At 40.7% G+C, this 18,062-nt stretch overlaps 1 protein-coding gene across 1 annotated transcript in view; it reads left to right on the plus strand.

The window, feature by feature from the left end:
• Positions 1-18,062, plus strand: part of ULK4 (unc-51 like kinase 4) — a 223,214-nt gene that overhangs the window by 201,944 nt on the left and 3,208 nt on the right. The window contains exon 35 of the mRNA XM_009571781.2: positions 16,846-16,934. Coding sequence (XP_009570076.2) covers positions 16,846-16,934 — 89 coding nt within the window. The remainder of the gene's footprint in view (positions 1-16,845; positions 16,935-18,062) is intronic.

Genomic DNA, 18,062 nt, shown 5'->3' on the forward strand with positions numbered 1-18,062 from the left:
TTGTATCTTCAGAATGGATTTTTGTCTGGCATCCACTAAGGCGGTTTCTTCCTTCTCACTAACTGTGTCCCAGAGGACTGTATCCAAAACTTATTCAAGACTCTGTGAGAAGACTGATGATGGAGGTGTTATTCCTTTATATGGCTGTCTCTACACTCAGGCTGTCTTGGGAAATAGGGCCATGAATGCATCAGTGACCTCCTTTAATGATGTGAAGGAGCCTTTCCCTCTGCCATGAGTTAGATTTGCTGGTTTTGTCCACCAGGACAAATTTTCAGCACCTGCTCATTGGGTATCTGTGGAGGGACGACTAGCAAAACTGGGCTTGGGATGAGCAGGATCCAGAAGGCAGTGCACAAGAGGGAGAGTCAGGAAAGGATCAGAAGGAGAAGAAATGGTATCTTCTCTCAAGGTTCTTTCTTCCACACATTGTGTTGTCCCTGTGCAAAGAAACTTGTCCTGTGCTTGCTGGCATTTCTGAGCTGTGCATGCCTGCTGTAAGAGGGCGTGTTAGAGCCTACATGAGATTTTTGATGGTGCCATGGAGGGAGGGAAAACATCTGTGGATGGGCAACACATTCCATTATTTAAAGGGACCATATTCTGTCTTCCTGGACCAAGGGTCTATCTCTCTGGATTTGCCCTGGGACCTAGCACAGGAAGAAGCTGTTTTCCCTGATAGAGCTAGGAATTCGGTAGAGGGATCTTTTGAAAGATACAAGAAAGAACTCCTCTAGCCTCCCCCATTCCATGCAGGGCCACCAGCAGGTGACTGGGTCTTGCTCTGGTAGCTCTAGTGAGTTCCCCTCCAGTTCATGGGTGGTAATTGCCATGGAGCTGCATGGGAGGTTCCTGTAGGAAGAAGAGACTTGGGTTATGGGGTGGAAGGAGTACTTTTGGGAAGGAAGCAAAGAGGAAAGAAGGCTGAGTAAGGGGAACAGGCTCTGCTGCTGCTGTGGCAATTAGTGTGTGCCCAGCCCACTGATTCATATGTAGGTAAGGTCAGTCCAACTCACTGTACTGGCTATGGGCTTGGTTTGCATGGTAACCATTTGAGATAGCCATGTCAGGTACCAAGAGCAAAGATCTTCAGACTTGGGACTCTCAGTCTGACCCAGAAGTCAGCAAAGAGAAACAGTAATACATCGTATGGTTGATCTGTCACAAATCCCATTGGTAAATCAGGAATCACGGTTAAAAGAGTTGCAAATAGTTCATAGACTGAAGTATGTTCAAACAAACAAAACATCTGTAGAACAGCTATGACTAGTAAGTTAATTAAAATGATACATTCACTGTAATTTGTGAGTGAAACGAGGGTCAAATTCACTGAGTACATAAATGATTGGAAATCATTAATTTGCTTTTATTAAATAGAAGGGAGGACTAGAGAGTGCTATGTTCAGAGCAAATGACGTGATAATGACTGCTCCTGCAGAAAAGCATAATAGAAAGTTGTCTGAGTCACTCATTAACATCTACCACTGCCCTTTCTGTAAATTATAAGTCATTAAAGCCTAATACAGCTAGGCTGGACGTTAAATAGTAATTTTTACCTTACTAAAATGTTTCATTTAGATTTCCCGTGGTAGTCTTAAAAGATGAGACTATTATTTTGAGGAGATCGGGGAAAGTAATCGTGATATAAGCCTGATCCAGAAAGCCAAAGCCTTGGTTTATATAATTGTATTGAGGGGTAAAATTTAATTTCAGTTGTTTCATTGTCAATTCATTCCTTGGTTTCACTGCAGAGGGTGCCAATTTTACTGGCAGTTTAGTGCTTATAAAACATGTATCTTCTAAGAATAGAGTGAGAACATCACATAATTTCTTACAGATCATCAGATGTCCACCAGCTGGGGGATCTTTGCCTTGGATTGAATTTAAATCAGCAGTTTAGATGTGAAAGACTTGATATCTCATTAGCAATCCCTTGATCCACCCAGTTCCCCCGGGTGCTATTTTAGAATGATAATCCCAATCATTCTTGAAATCATCATAAGCAATCAGTTTTAACTGCAACTCTTAGAAGATAAGGCCTTTTCCTGTTAGTTAGTTCTACCAGAAAAAAAAAAAAGAAAAAAAACTCCCACAGGTGAGCCAGAGGCTTTGATCACACAGGTATTCTTTTTAAGTCAGATTTAGTCATTTTAGATTTTGTTTCTGCATGTCTTATACTATGCTAGAAAATAATACAAATGCAATATTAAAAAAAATGGTGAAGAGCTTCAAAATGAACCTCCTAGCCAATTTAGATTGGATTGAGTGCTTGAAATAGTGCAATAAATCTCTTCTTTGTGTACAGAATTATTTTTAACCTGACATAAAAGTAACTTCCAGGTACCTTACCAACAAGGATCATAGATTTGGCTAAACTTCAAAACTCCTTTAAAATTAAAAAAAAAAACCAAACCTGACAAAGCACTAAGACTTTCTTAAAAAGTCTCAATGTCACTATCTCACTTACTTTCATAGTTTCCTTAGTAGGGTACCACCCATGTTACTTGTTCTCCCTGTTATGTGGTCAGGGCCTTTGTAGGTCTTTGCTGAAAGCTAGATTTGCTTGTGTAAATAGGAATTGAGTTTATTCCTTTTCCTGGAACAGTAATGAGATCATCGCAGCAGCTTTGTGTGGTGATGTGATTAAGTTTGCACTGTGACTCAGTTACCTTGTCCTGGAGGACAGAGTTATAAGATTGACAGCCACAGTGGGTACAGGAGCAAAAGGTAATATCTTGTGCCACACATCCATATGCTCATTCTGCATCTGAAAACATTTAGTCCCATGGTTTTTAAAAAATACAGTGTAAAAATATAGAATGACTTATTTTTAACAAAAATCAGTCTGCGTACATTTCCATAACTATGTTAATATTTAGATTATTGACCTAATCAGGTTAAGTGTATGGGCTGCAACATCTAATTTTAAGGCACACCTCGTTCATGGTACTTGTGCAGTAGTAAATGCAAAATAATGATGTCATTAGCTGTGCATCAGCAAAACTGTCTGAGGAGTTTTAACTTTAAACCTCTAAGAGAAAACAAACTACTTTTTTAAGTTAGAAATACTTTATTTGGAATTTGTGTGTATTTATTATGAATATAAGTGTGTGATAATAGTACTTTGTGATTTTTTTTTCCTTAGACAAAAAGAACATGAGAGAAAAAATATCTAGTTCACATCCCAATTAGATCATAGCTGAAAACTGGGCTGTTGCTAGCTGTTCTGTACAAAGCTGAGTACGATTGTCTATTCAGCTGAAGCCAAGACTGCAGAAGTGGCGGTGCTGTAGGCTAGGTGTAAGGGTCACTGCCCAGTCTGTGTGGGTGAAGTTTGTCAGAACCCTTGCATTCACTACAGTTGGCTTTAGTCACTGGTATCCATTCCTTGAACGTTAAATTCACTCATGAGATAAAAGCAAAAAGCTGATGCATGTATAAAACCCGAAATGTTTGTTCTTCTGCCAATACTGAAATATAATGTATACAAAGGATCATTATTTCTCTGAAAGACTTAATCATATAATTCAAGATTGAAGTTTAACTTCTCTCAGCTAGCATGTCATGGCCAAACACACACTGCATCACAAAGCTGGTTAACATTCAGCCACAGCAGCTGGACTCACATTTATTAAAATTTTCCCTAGGACTTGCTCTGCACTTCAAGAGAAAAGTCACTTCACTATTTTTTTCTCTGTAGACATTAACTTCTAGGCTGTTTGTTCAAGATAAGCATCAAATGAGGATGCAAAGGTCAGTCTCCGCTGTATTACAGAGTTACAAAGAGAAACAGTCAGTTTGTCTTCCAGAGAATGTTCTCCTATCCAAATTAAACTCTTTGCTTCCTATAGCAAAAAGGGTTTCCTCTTTGGGAATTCAGCAGATTTTGTGTTTATGGAAGGACAGACTCTCCTTTATTGTGGACTTCCTTCTTCACTGGAAGTTTATCTTTTCAGTTTTCTACCTCCTTACCTCCCGCTTTTAATGACAAAAGTTTTTGAGCTCACTGTTAAAGCTCTGAGATGCTGGCTGCAGTGGATCCTGCTGCCTTGTCTGGTCCACCACCACCTCAGCTTTGCTGTCCTGCCTCTCTGCTGTCCTGATACAACAGGACTGGAAACATGTCTCAGCCCAGTGCTAATGCAGGCCCAGCTTCATTAGCTGGACAAGCTGTGAATCAGAGCAAGTGAGATATAAACCGGGATCTTGTCCTCCCCTTCATGCTTTGCAGGCAAGAACCCCTGGCAATGAAATGGAGCAGGCAGTTGGGGCATTAAATTTTTTGGTTGATTGGTTGGTTTTCTAAACCATGGCAACTAAACCCTACAAAACCCATTTGTCAAAGCTCCTGGACAACACAACTAATGGACGACATAACAAATCTCAATTAGAATGTGTTTTGTAAATGTAGAGATGCATCAAAAAGTCTTTTGCTAGCACCTTCCCTCTGTTGATAGTGATTTCTTGCTCAGAATTTTGACATTTAGCAAGCATTTAAAGTAATGACATCCATCGTTGTGCCATCGAGGCAAAGAAGTTGAGGGAGCTGTGGATTGCTCAGGTGGAAATTGTTACTGCCTTCCCTCAGACAACATAGCTGACTTTATGGGTGCCACAGTGTTTTACAGCATGAAGTAAAATGGGTTAGTGTAAATCACCAGTAGGAGTGGTTGAATCCAGCCCACTTAACACTGCCATTTAGTGGGTGCATATATACATAGATTTCACCTTTCTAGCTAAGTGGCTGGTAATTTCTTGAACTGCATTCACTGAAATACTTGAGGTTTTTGATTATTTTTTTATGATTTTAATTTAGCTAAAATAATTTATCTACACAATGGAAGAGAAGCTGGAGTACCTGTGGTAGTGTCGCCAGACACAACCTTCTATGTGGATGGGATGAACAGTTTAGGTAGATATTTTTTAACTTCTACATTCATTTCTTGACACTGTGATATATCCCTCCTTGCCTCGTGCCCCTTTGATGATCACAGCTGGGCAGTTGCATTAGAACAGAATTCCATTGCCCACCAGCTGTACAGACAGCTACTCTTGTTCCCCTCGCTCCGTCTACCATGAAGTATTACGCAGAGTTTTCATACATTGCCCTTCTTTTAGTACTGTCAGGCATGAGTTGCAAGCTATTTGAGTTTACCCTTAAATAAAATGAGCCTTAGTCTTCCTTGACTTCTTTTATTAATAGTAAAGCAGTACATTGCCATTCGCATAGCTAGTTACTGAAATCATTTTGGACTTGCAGTGTTTGTATCTTCTATTGTTGATTGAAGACTGCAGAGTAGAACTTGATCATTTTTGCTTCTTAGCCTAATAAGAGCGCTTCTTGCACACGTTGGAAGTGGCAGCTGATATGAAAAGATGAAGATGACTGTATGGCACCATATTGAGAGAAGAAGGTGATTTATCTTCACAAGTTTTGCTGTAAATCATTCAACCTTGTGTTAGAACCCTTTTGTTTTTGTAGTTCCACCAAAGAAACTCTGCAGTGTTTATATTCAACTGTATCTAGAAATATTATTTTCAAGAAGAGTAAAGGCTACCTGGAGCTGGAACTCAGTGAATTGATAAATCATAGGAAAGTTACTCAAGAATCTGTTCCTGCCAGTCACCAATGAAACTGTGGTGATTAGCCGAGTGCAGGTAGACATGAATTGAGTTAGGGAGAGGAAAATTGATATGAAATAGTCAAATCACTAGTTTCTTGGTATCACTGAAACAGCAGGGCTCATAAAGGGTGAAGCGTGTTGAGTCCAAACACAACCTCATGTGGTGAGTGTTGACAAAAATCAGAACATGAACGTACTGATGACTTCTGGTTAACTACAGCGTGAAATCCAGCGAGTGGAGTTCACCTCTCAAGTAACTGTGAATGCTTACTTGCAACTTGGCCTGTTGAACTAGTTAAACTGCATTAAATCTTATTCTGTTTATTTGGAATAAGTAGTGTTAAGTCTGGAAGTACATGTACATCTGCATTAAGTGCAGATTTGGACTGCCATTTTGGTTCATGTTTTTTTTCACAATGACATAAAGTATTCAGTCAATCTCTAACGGCTGCTTTTTAATGATACCGGGGGCAGGGGTGGGAAGGAGAGCAGAATCAAATATGGGACCTGCTCTTAATTTCAGAGAGCACCAAACCCAAAAAATCTTTATTCCAGTGGATGGCATACTGCAGAGTCGCATTCCTGAGGGAAGTTTTTTATGCCCTTGTTTAGAACATGTATGCTTTCTGAGACCACCCCCCCAACAATTAGCACTGTGCTGGTATTTGGATACTGGGAGCCCAATATGATTATCAATAGATACAAAAGCTGTCTGAAAAGTAATACTGCCGTGGTCAACAGTGACAAATACATTCTTTTTTCACACAGGCAGGTGTTTTGCTTTAGATTGTACAGTGAAACTGGCAACCTGTTTATTAGATTCGTAATTCAAGGCCAGTGTAACTCCCCGTGACTATCGCTGTTGTTTTCATTAAGGAGTCTTAATTCATTGTTTCTGTGGGCACAGAAAGATTGACGGACTCATTTGGTGTTTCAGCGCACTGTAATTTTACATAGTGCAATACTGGTGAGATTGCCTAGCTGTGTCATCTGTTGGGCTCATCACTATTACTTCCTTTTGACCTCCTCTCTGTAATTGCACATGGATGGCTTACTAGCTGCCATAAAAATGCTTAAATGCAACCAGGCTTGTTAAGAAAAAAAAATGTCAATAGACCAAAATGATTCTCTCTGAGATCAGTGAGGACCAACTAGGTAGCTGTTTGCTCTCTACCAGGCAATCAGAGCCATCTGTCGCATGACAATAAGCATCCATTTCAGAAGTCCATTTGTTTTTTATGACAATTTTTATAATTTTATGGAAATTGAACCATTTCATAAAGCATAATTTTTCCTCAGAAATTGTTTTATAGACTACTATCCCTCTTCAGTCATTTACATTTCTAGTTGCTTTTTACATAAATATAACGATACTTTTCTTATAAAGAGTCTTCAGACCTTCATTTTTTTCCTTTTTTTTCCATTTCTGAAAGACTGTCCATGTTTGGGACTTGAGGAAAACCTCTAGAGTTCTATGTCCAAATTTAATGTGTCAATAGAAACCGAGTCTATAGAGGCTACAAATGAACTAATGTTTAACGTTTTAATATTTAGCTGAAAATTGTATTTCATAGTGATTTTCTAACAAGGTTTTGCCACTCTTTATTTTTTAAGTATGTATTTTTCATAATCTGTGTTAGTTCTTAATATGACTCATAATTCCAAGAACAGCAGGAATGTGATGAATCTAAAACATGAAGTTGTAAAGATCTTTGTTTGTTGGAGTCTTGTATATAAGTCCAGGTTATAACCCATGTGAGCATGAGCTTCCCAGTTTTCATCTGTGAAAGTCAATCAATACTATATAAAAGGTTCTGCTCAGCAGAAACTAAGCATTTTGCATACCGGGTCAGACTTGAATTGCACCAATGGATCTGTAAAAAGACAACTTTGACAGCACATGTCCGCATCACTGCCTTCGTCGAGGCAGTAGCCTTTCACCTTTATGAGCGAGTGTTTTAAAACAGGACAAGGAACAGCATCAGGTTGGAAGTCTTATTTTTTGGAGGCTGTATGTGTTAAACCTCAAATTCCTAACTGCTTGGCAGCTCGCAGGGCTTTGACCAGTTCAGCTGAGCGCCACAAGCATGGGTGCTCAAGTGTTTGTATCCTTATATATGCAAGCATTTATGAAATTGGTAACTGCTTGACTGCTTGTGTACTTCTCCTGTGTAGTAATTGCCATTTAAAGGTCAGCACTTTCCAGTATATTCTGAGTGTCACCAGCTTTCCTAATAGTAAGAAGATGAGTTAGCTGTAGTAATGATTCTTACCCTTGCAAGCATATAAATATATTACTGGAATCATCATAGCAGGAAATATGACAAAGACCTAAGTTGAGCTTAGTAGATGAATGTGAAAAGGAAGGAAGACCATCCCTAACCTGTGGAGCATATCGATGAGAGTTGGATGTAACTCAAAAAAAACTTTGTAGTCAGACTGTTTTTTGATTTTTACAGGGAAATGTAAGGCATGACAGGTGCTGAAATTCAGGGATCTTATTCACAAGTTTAATTATTATTAGACCATGAAAGGCAGCAGTACTGAAAGAAAGGGTTGCAAGAATCAACATTTAAGAGGAGTTGGGAGTTACTTATCAGAAGCTATTTCAGGAGAAAAGCTGATGAAGAGAGACTATGAAGGACATTTTAAGATGAGAGCCTACTCAGATCAGGGAATGATCAACCAGAGAGGAAATCTCACAGAGAAGCTGTGTGTTGTTTTACAATGTGTGCCATAACTGCTTTTAGGATTTTTTTGCTCTAAGACAACCAGGAACCTCGATAATAGCTCTTAAAGGAGCTTACATGTTGGATCTGAGCCTAAATTGGATCTGCTGTGGTAATAAAAAAATTGTTTCAGTGGATTTTCCCTTTCCTTCTTGAAGGGAGAATTCATATAAGACCATTAGGGTGAGGTGTACCTCGAAGGTGGTGGTCTTTTTAGACCTAGCAAAGTGAGGACAGGCAGCTGTCTGGGAGCTGTGGGAAGAAGGGTCAGAGGGTCTTGCAAGGTTTGTGTAAGCTCTGTTTGTGGCCCCGTTTTACTAAAGCTGATGTTTGGGGCTGGCTGGGATGATTGTTTGGACAGAGTGAAGCTAGTCTGAAGTGGTACCTCAGGGAGTCGTTGCCATGCAGATAACAGATGAACCTGTGTTTGCAGATAAGGACACCAGCAACAGGGTGGCAGGTGTTTGTTTTTAATGTCATGCTGATGTTGGGCTGGCTTATGAGCATGCATAACTTGTCAACCCTACAACGTTACATGGAAGTCTCCTGTGAAACACCTTTTGGCAGACAGGACTGCATTTTACTTTTGCTAATGAAGTTGTTGTGGGCAGCTGGTTCTAATGAATGTGAAGAGGTTGCCCTGTCCAGTTCTGTTAAGTCAAATATTTTAAACTCATGAGTTACAGAGGATGGAAACTGATAATGAATATTTTCTGGATTATAAAGAGATATTTCCTGAAAGTGAGCTGAGAATGTTGTTTGCAATAAAAAAAAAACAAATCAAAAAATCAAACAAGACAGACAGTGGTCTTCGGTTCAATAATTACCTTATGAATCTTCTCTTATGCTTAGACTATGCCACTTAGAGTTGGTAATTTTACAACTTTACAGCAGTTATTGAACATGCCTTTGTGTGTGTTATGTATATGCTGAAGGGCAGAGAATAGCCTCAAAGTTGTAGGTGTCAAGAAACGTCTAAAATCAATTAACCATTATGTAGAGTGTGAGAGACATTCCTTGTTTCTCTGTGAATAGTCCTGAGAGAATGAAGCTTTCAGACTGCCAGAGAACTGACATGTTTCCGTGTAACGTTGGAAATGGTTTTGAACTTGGAATAAACTTGCACGCACATACAAATTAGAAGAAAACAAAACACACTGAATGAAATCTTGTCCTTATCAAAGTCAAAAGGAGTTCGCTGCTGACTTCAGTGGAACAAGAGTTTTATCCATAAAGAGGAAAAAGATTTTTGAACTCTTTAGAGCTAAGCTGTGTGATGTAGGGTTTGGTGTTTTTTTTGTCACAGATACTTGCTTGTTTTCACATGCATTTGCAGGATCTGAAGGCCACGAAGTCTTTGTAATTGTGTGTCTGCAATCCCTGACTGCAATATGCTTGCCAAAGCACACCTGGAACGCTCATGCTTTTGTAACTTTCATTTCTTGTTTTTATGGTCCAGCAACATTGCTCAGGCCTGTTCAAATGACTTGGCAATTAGTAACATAAATATAACTTGTCGGACTTGATTTGTTCTTCCCACACAGACTTTTTGTGTTTGTTTCTCTCCAGCCAAACCATGTGTTAGAGAGAAGAGTAGCAAGAGAGCATGCTGTAGTGGGGGGGATGCCAGGAAGGTTTTTGCCCTTTTAGAATAAGCTCTTTTACATGATGGAGAGTAAAAATAACTTGTGGCCGTCCTAATGAGCGTGCTATGTCTCTGTGACTGTGAGCACACCATCCTCATGTGTTCGTCTGCTACTGCATAGCCTGGCAAGAATTACCATTAGTCTTCATTAAACAATCTGTAAATTGGTTGCACCGAAGTGCTTTGAAGGGTCCAGTTTTATGGACCCATCTAGAGCAGGTCTAGCAATACCAGATTAAACACCTCACAAAAGACCACTGTAGATAGCTGGGATTTTTTGATGTTGTTTTAGGTTCTTTTCCTTTTATTTGATAAAAAATTCCTGGCACAGATATAAAATTGGCCTTAAGAGCTAGAGCACTCCCTTGGTGAGTGGGAGTTCATATTCGACTTCCCCGACCTGGAGAGCAGTGATGCCTCTTGCCTCTTTGCTGAGTCCTTGTGTGTGGTGTTAGTCACTCACTGCATGGCAACCATCCAAGCCTCCCTGCCTCTCCCCATCCAGTGGAAACTGTGCCACAGCAGCAAAAAATGTGGCCTAGAAAAGTGGAGAGGACTACAGGAGAGCATGAAAGTCCGTAGCCTGGTGTGGGGACACAAAGAAAAGCATTGGCATTGTGGTCTCTTCTGTCTGGACTGTGAGTTTTCATTTGCTGTGTTGGCAAACTGAGCTCCAGAGAGGAGAGGGAATTTGAACACTTTTGTGTTCTACATGCAGGTTTGCATGCCCTTCTGCGACTATGCCCTCCCCATGCGCTGCACAGGTATCTCTGCTCGGTATTCATCCTTAGGGGCTGACACCTAAAACGTAATCATTACAGCCTCTACTTTCCAGAGGAGGGCCACCACAATGATCAGAAGGATAGAATGCCCTCCCTTATGAGGGCAGGCTGAGAGAGTCGGGGTTGTTCATCCTGAAGAAGAGAAGGCTCCAAGAAGACCTTACTGCAGCCTTTCAATGCTTAAATGGGGCTTAAGAGAAAGGTGGGACAGACTTTTTAGTAGGGCCTATAGTGACAGGACCAAGGGATAATGGTTTGAGCAAGAAGAGGGGAGATTTAGGCTAGAAATAAGGAAGATTTTTTTTTTTACAATGAGGATGCTAAAACACTGAACATGTTGCCCAGAGAGCAGGTAGATGCCCCATCCTTGGAAACGTTCAAGGTCAGGTTGTACAGGGCTCTGAGCAGATGTTGGAGATGTCCCTGCTCACTGCAGAGAGGGTTGGACTAGATGATCTTTAAAGGTCCGTTCCAACCCAAACTATCCTATGCTTCATTGTGCAAAGGTCAGGCTATGTTGCTTTGTAAGAGTAAGTAAGCATGAAGGCCTACAGAAGGGATGGATCCATTTGATCTATCGCGGGAAGCGATGGATCTATTTGATGCATCTCCTCTGGGCACTGCCAGCTTAATCTGTATGCTTGGAGAGATGTTTATAATGACAGAAATATTTATACTGGGTAAGTTTGAACACAATCAATGGATCTCTTAGTTTTATTTCACGTAGACGCTCACTTGAACAAGTCCCTGTTTGCGGTATATTCTTGGTTATAGTCCTCCATTAAAAAGGACTAGACGCATATTTCTGGCCATGTTGTCATGAGTTGTGAATGAAAAACCAAATAATGTGTTTTGTTTGATTACTGCAGTGCTTATGAACAGCTCAGCACTGACAGCCTGTCAAAAAAGTGCCATTAAATGCCCTGGGATAGGCAAAAGATGTGCTGCAACACTGGAAGGTTTTCTTCAGCTCATGCATTGTGCCTTATTTCCGAAGTTACTATTGACTGATTTGCTGTGCTGTCTCACATCAACTATAGTGATTTTTTGGACATCGTTGTATTTTGTTCCTTAAAAGATGGGAATAAGCTCACACAAAGCAGCTGTGAATAGCCGCCAACTTTCAGTCACCACCAGTCCAGGTGGCATTTGAAACAGCAGCTTTGGGTGGGGATGAAATGCTCTGTGTCTTATTGATAGTGCCTTCAACGAGCTGAAGGTGGACGTGGGGATGGAAAGTCTGAGATGCACATTTTAAATGGCAGGGACAGCACTTACTATAAAGACATTATTTGAAATAGTTTCTAGAAGGCAATAGGAGTGTGCTTAATTATTATTTTTTTATTCTGAAAACTCTATTTTAAAAAATATCAAACATATTTCATATCCCTCATGGGGTCCCAGTTAATGAAAAAAATACATTGGTGAATGGGTTCATCTCAGTATTAGCTGAAGATGCAATTCCCACTCACAGAAAAGCCTCCAACTGGGGATAAGTGGTACTTTACTGAAAGCATCTGTAGATATTCAAGTGATGCTAATATTGGACCTGTGAGTATCTGGTGGTTCTGATAAATCAGCCCCCAGCAGTTCCTGAGTTACCTGTGCAGCTGATCTCAGACAGTGTTGGTAAAGTTGAGCAAGAACTTGAGCTAACCAATCCTGCAAAGGTAATTAGCTTAATTCTATTAAATTTTGAGGAAAAGGTAAGGAAGCATCTGAGGTTAAAATATTGAACATATTTGGGAAAGACAAAAAGTGGATTTGTAAGAAAGAGCATTTACGAAATGCCTTGCTTCTATCTGTGTATTCAGGCACAGTGATGGCTTGTAGGAAAGAACCCATTAAGCATGGAAATGGTAAAAATCTCTATCAGAGAAGTTAACAGTTGAAGTACAGGTAAATATGCTCCTGAGGCCTTTCTTCAACCAAAAAAGTTTCAAATAAAAAAATCCTTATTTTTACCCAATCAATATTTTGCATTATTTCCCAGTTAATGTCACAGACAGCAAGCTTATGGTTTACTTGAAACCTCAACAGAGCAGAACTTCTTTCTCTTCAAAACGTGAGAGAGTAGTTTACTACTTAGGTCATTTAACTCAGTTATAAGTTACAAAATGTGAGTTATGATTAATCAGAGAAAGCAGTTCAGTATTATGAACCAGCCTTAAGAAAAGTAATTGTCCCTTAGGTTTCCATGCTCTCTCGAAACTGGAATTGCAAAAATCACTTTTATTTAAACTAAGAATCTGGGACTCTTTGGTTCATTAGCAAAGACCATCTTCAAGTGAATGTTTCATATTGTATCTTGTCCTGCAGTCACTTTCAGCAGTGCCCAAATACCTGAACAGCTATCCTAACTTTTAGAAAATACTGATCTTTACATATCAATTATGGTATTTCTTATGGTTCATCTTATGGTTTTGGTTAATAGAATTAAAGAGATGAAAGCTGATGGATGGCTGTTAGCTTAATAAACAAAAGCCTTTTTGAAACTCTTGTTAAATTGCAATGAGTGTACAAATAAACTGAGCCTTAATTACAGTTTTAATTAAAAGCATAGGTATTGATTATATCATTGAATATGTGTTGTAGCCAGCCCTAACAAATAGCAAAATTACAAGAGATCATTAAACTAATTGTTAAAATTCCAGATGAATGAGATCTAGAACTGGTGTGGATAAAAGATACAGCAATGCTGAATAGAAGGAAAAGATTATGAACTGAGTAAAAAAAATATTCATTTCTAAAAGTTTGGTTACTGATGGCTTTATGTGCCGGCATAATTATTTTTATCTATGGAACAAAATGGATACAAAACGGGAACAATTTTAAAATAAGAAACATGGATAAATGTTTATCTTGGGTTTTGAAAGTAAACAGTCACTCCTGAGATCAGACACTTTCGTCAGGAGCCTTACGTGGTGCAGGATATAATCTGCCGTACGCGAGAGGCCTCCTGATCACTCAGGGAGCCATCAGATCTGCTACACAGGCTGATATAAAGGGCAAAGAAATGCCGCTAGGTCAGAGCAGTAACAGCATGAGAGTACTGACAAAAAAACATAGGCAGCTGCGCTTGAGCTGGCTACAGGGCACTGGCAGTTCACCCTATATTCAACCTGCAGTTTTCCTGCTACCGCAGCATTGATCCTCTCCCAGGACCATGGTGTAGATGTCTGGTGGTAGGCAGAAAGCAGTTTTCCAGACATTAGTGATCAAGAGTGAGTGTGGAAACCCCATCTGCCTGCAGTACAGCCACGTTTTCTCCATACAGGCTCTCCATTTGTACGTGCAGGTGGCACTGCCAGCTGGATGGGTCTGTTCTTCTCCAACATCCCTTAGGCTGTGTGAAGCTGTTAGTTGATGCTCTCAAGAAAATATGTCCTAAACTTTTTTTAGACTCAATTTGAAAAGTCTGCAGACTGATCATGCTGTTAAAGGCCTGACCCCTTCTCTCCTTGTGGTTCCACCTTTACTGCTTAAAGTATCTTATTGAAGCTTTTTATTAGAGAGGCAAGTAGCCCCTGTGGATGGATGTTGCAGCCGCCCTTTGGTTGTGGCTGAAAGCTGATCCAAACAGTGAAGTGTGTAGTAGGAAGATGAGGTAGATGATCTCATGGGTCCTTTTGTTCCATCCATTGCGATTTCTGTGCGTATAAAGCTGTTTTAATCCTTTACATTGAAATGCATTGTATCCACAGAAGTGTATTCTTAGTAATGACACAAAGCATGCTGCAACATGGGCAAGCTTATAGTCAGACCCTGTGACTCCACTGGACTAAGTTATTGCTTTAAATACAGCAATTCAGAACTAAAAAAAAAATTAATATACCAGATTTAATAGTTGAGCATAGTTTGAATATTCTGACTGTGTACAATGCACAAAATGTAATTTGTTAAAAAGACGGTGAGGGTTGGTGTCAGTGAGGTGTCAGCACCCAAGAGCTAGGATGTATTAGAATTAGAGATATCTGTAACCTTTATTTGACCTTGTAGTTTATAGTGCATGATCCAGTTTTTAGTGACCTTCCTCCCTCCGTGACCTCTTTCAAGTGTTCAGGATAAACAAGGGGTAGAACTGTGACAAGTGCTAAAAACATGACAGCAGCTGATGAGCTGCAGAGGTTAGGGGAGGCATGAGCTCTCTTTAGAAGTGAAAAACAATGTCTTGTGGTTGAAAGCACTTTTCTCCTTGTATTGCTGCTCTATTGCTACTATGATGTCTGTTCTCACATTCAGAAACCAGATTACAAAACTTTAATATCTAATGAGTGACAAGTAAAGAAGAAGAGGTTACTGAAATATAAACTGAAAGGGTCAGATATAAACCTCAAAAGAGTAAAAAGATTTAATGACCCATAATCAGGGTTTATCAGTGATTTGTACTGAGGTAATGGCATCACTGTTTTTTTCCAACACACGGGATACATTTTAGTTTACTTCAGACAAGTCCCTGTTCCCTGTTACTGCTTAACTACAGGATGTTATGATTATAGATGTAGTGACACAGTTGTTGCAGAGTTGCTGCTGATAAATTACGGTGGGATGGAAGCTGTAAATACAGCTTCTCTTGTGATTTAAGAGAGATGTGAAGGCGTATTGCCCCGATGCTTGATCAATGGTAAACAGGGCCAGCCATGGCATGCTGAAGCTTTTAAAGTCCGTGCCAGATTTTGGGATTAGAAGTTGTCGTTTCAAGCATTAACTGCTCTGGTATTGAAATAATCAGTTGCTCTGGTCCTCCTCTTTTCCTTTCTCTTTGGCCAAGATTTATTTACCTTTGCAAACAGGAGCTGACATGCAAACCTTTCTTCAGTAAATTCTTGAGAAACGAGAGCTTCTTCGGCAAGCTGCAAAGGATTCAGTGTCCATCTGTGCCACAGCGACTATGACTGCATGTCACTCCCTCCGTGACCTTCCCATTCACCTGCTCAACTGGTCAGGAGGCTGCTTGGAGCTGTGTGTTTGTAGTGCTTAAGGCTAGAGAAACAATAATCCAGTCATGGATTAGCGTGATAACACACACCAGCAGCAAAATCATCTCTATTCAGGATTCACTTGACATGAAAGGGCATCTTGCCTTGGTCACTCAGTACCCTGTTCTGTGCGTTACGGTTCTGTGCAGGTATATTTCTGATGACTGATGAGGGGCAGCTGCTTATGTTGTGATGATTTTAACCTGACTCCTCTCTGAGGAACTCCATGCATCCTGATCTGAAGGCTGATAGAAGATCGATTTTCTTTTCCCTGAAGTGAGACATGAAAATGACTGGCTCCCCAGGATCTCCCTGGCATTCAGATTAAAGGGGGCCTGTATTTGCATTGGTACTGCAATGAAACTACTGCTTCGTTGAGCAACGAAGCTGGTGAAGGGGCTGGAGAACAAGTCTTATGAGGAGCGGCTGAGAGAGCTGGGGTTGTTTAGCCTGGAGAAGAGGAGGCTGAGGGGAGACCTTATTACTCTCTACAACTACCTAAAAGGAGGTTGTGGAGAGGAGGGAGCTGGCCTCTTCTCCCAAGTGACAGGGGACAGGACAAGAGGGAATGGCCTGAAGCTCCGCCAGGGGAGGTTCAGGTTGGATATCAGAAAAAAATTCTTCACACAAAGAGTCATTGGGTACTGGAACAGGCTGCCCAGGGAGGTGGTCGAGTGGCCTTCCCTGGAGGTGTTTAAGGAAAGGGTGGATGAAGTGCTTAGGGACATGGTTTAGGGAGTGTTAGGAATGGTTGGACTCGATGATCCAGTGGGTCCTTTCCAACCTGGTGATTCTGTGATTCTGTGAAATCAGGATTGGCAGACTGTGATGTATGAATTTGCATGCATACAGGGACTCAGAACAAGAGTGATTCTCGCTAATTTAGCCAAGACATTTTAGATGGTCTGTGCCTAAAACTCAAACCTGTTCAGTAAAAGGGACTTTCTCTTGGGTATCTTTAATAACACATTCCATTTACAGTTGTAATAAATGCTATAACTTGTTTCCCTCTCCCCCACCCCACAAATAAGTGACAGTGGAATTTCTTGCTAAGCCTTTGATAACGGTTCTTTCTTTTTGTTCCAGATAACTTCAAACGAGAAATGCTGGGAGAGCCTGAAGAATGATGGTGATGTTCTTATTCAAACTCTAGAGAGCCTGGCCGGAGCTACCAGGTGAGTTCCCTCAGGCTTCCAGGAATTTCCAGTGCTGAGAGCGCTTGCCTCCTCTTTTGTCTGTGTGAGTCTTCTGTAATCACCTTCTGTGCAGTACAAGCTTCTCAGGTTTCTGTCCCTGGCCCCCCTCCCTCCACTGTTCTCCTCCAAACTCTCTCATTCAGAGCTTGCCAGCATTTCTGCCGTGGCGGCAGCGTGCTTTGATCCCCAGCTGTGGTGAGCCGCGGTGTGCTGCACAGTCCAGCTCAATCTGTGTGCACATGTTGACTTTTTTTCCCTTCTAAATACATTATTTTATTCCAAAGGCTTGGCCTTTATAACCGGATACTGGTCGCTGGTTCTTGGTGGAGTGAGCTAGAGGCACAATGTGATGTTTGTGTCCTGTTTTCAAGTCATTGTGTTTGGTGCCTTTGCAAGCTGATTACTTTCCAATGCTCAGCTAAGGAACAGAACTACTTTTGTTTAAGAATACCTGTGGCTTCTCTGAGAAGGTAAAAGACTTTGGGGAATGCTGTGGTCTCCTCTGCAAGAGCTGAGGTGCTAATCCAAACAAGTTGGTCAAACCTCAGCTCATCTCCTATAGACTTCCCTTCATCTAATCCCCCTTGGACATATGAATGAATGAATGAATGAATGAATGAATGAATGAATGAATGAATGAATGACTGTTCTCTGCCCCTCAAAACAAATGTTACACTCCTGCTGCGGGCTGTTAAGCTGCATTTCACTCCTGGTATAACTAAAATTCATAGAGAAATTGTGGTTTATAGATCAGTTTTTGAAACACTGAGGTGACCTTTTCAGTGCTCTTTATGCTCCCAAATGCAGGCTTTACATGGGTCAATTGTTTGGGAAAATTGGCTCCTTGACATTATGGCAGGGTGTACCCCGTGTTGGAAGGAAGGGGGGATGTGGGCAGAAGTGGAGAGGAAATGTCAGGCTGTGGGGAGTGTAAGGAGATGCACACCGAGGACTGACCAAACCTGTTGAGAACAGTCGCATCTCTCTTGCATGCTCAGCTGCTGACTCACAGGTTTTTCTATGACACATTAAATTATCTAACTAAAATAAAATGTCAGCTCTCCCCAAGGGAGTTACTGGCACCACCACTGAAGATGACAGTGAAGA

The sequence above is a fragment of the Cuculus canorus genome, chromosome 2 (genome assembly GCF_017976375.1).
Source record: "Cuculus canorus isolate bCucCan1 chromosome 2, bCucCan1.pri, whole genome shotgun sequence".
Taxonomy (NCBI): domain Eukaryota; kingdom Metazoa; phylum Chordata; class Aves; order Cuculiformes; family Cuculidae; genus Cuculus; species Cuculus canorus.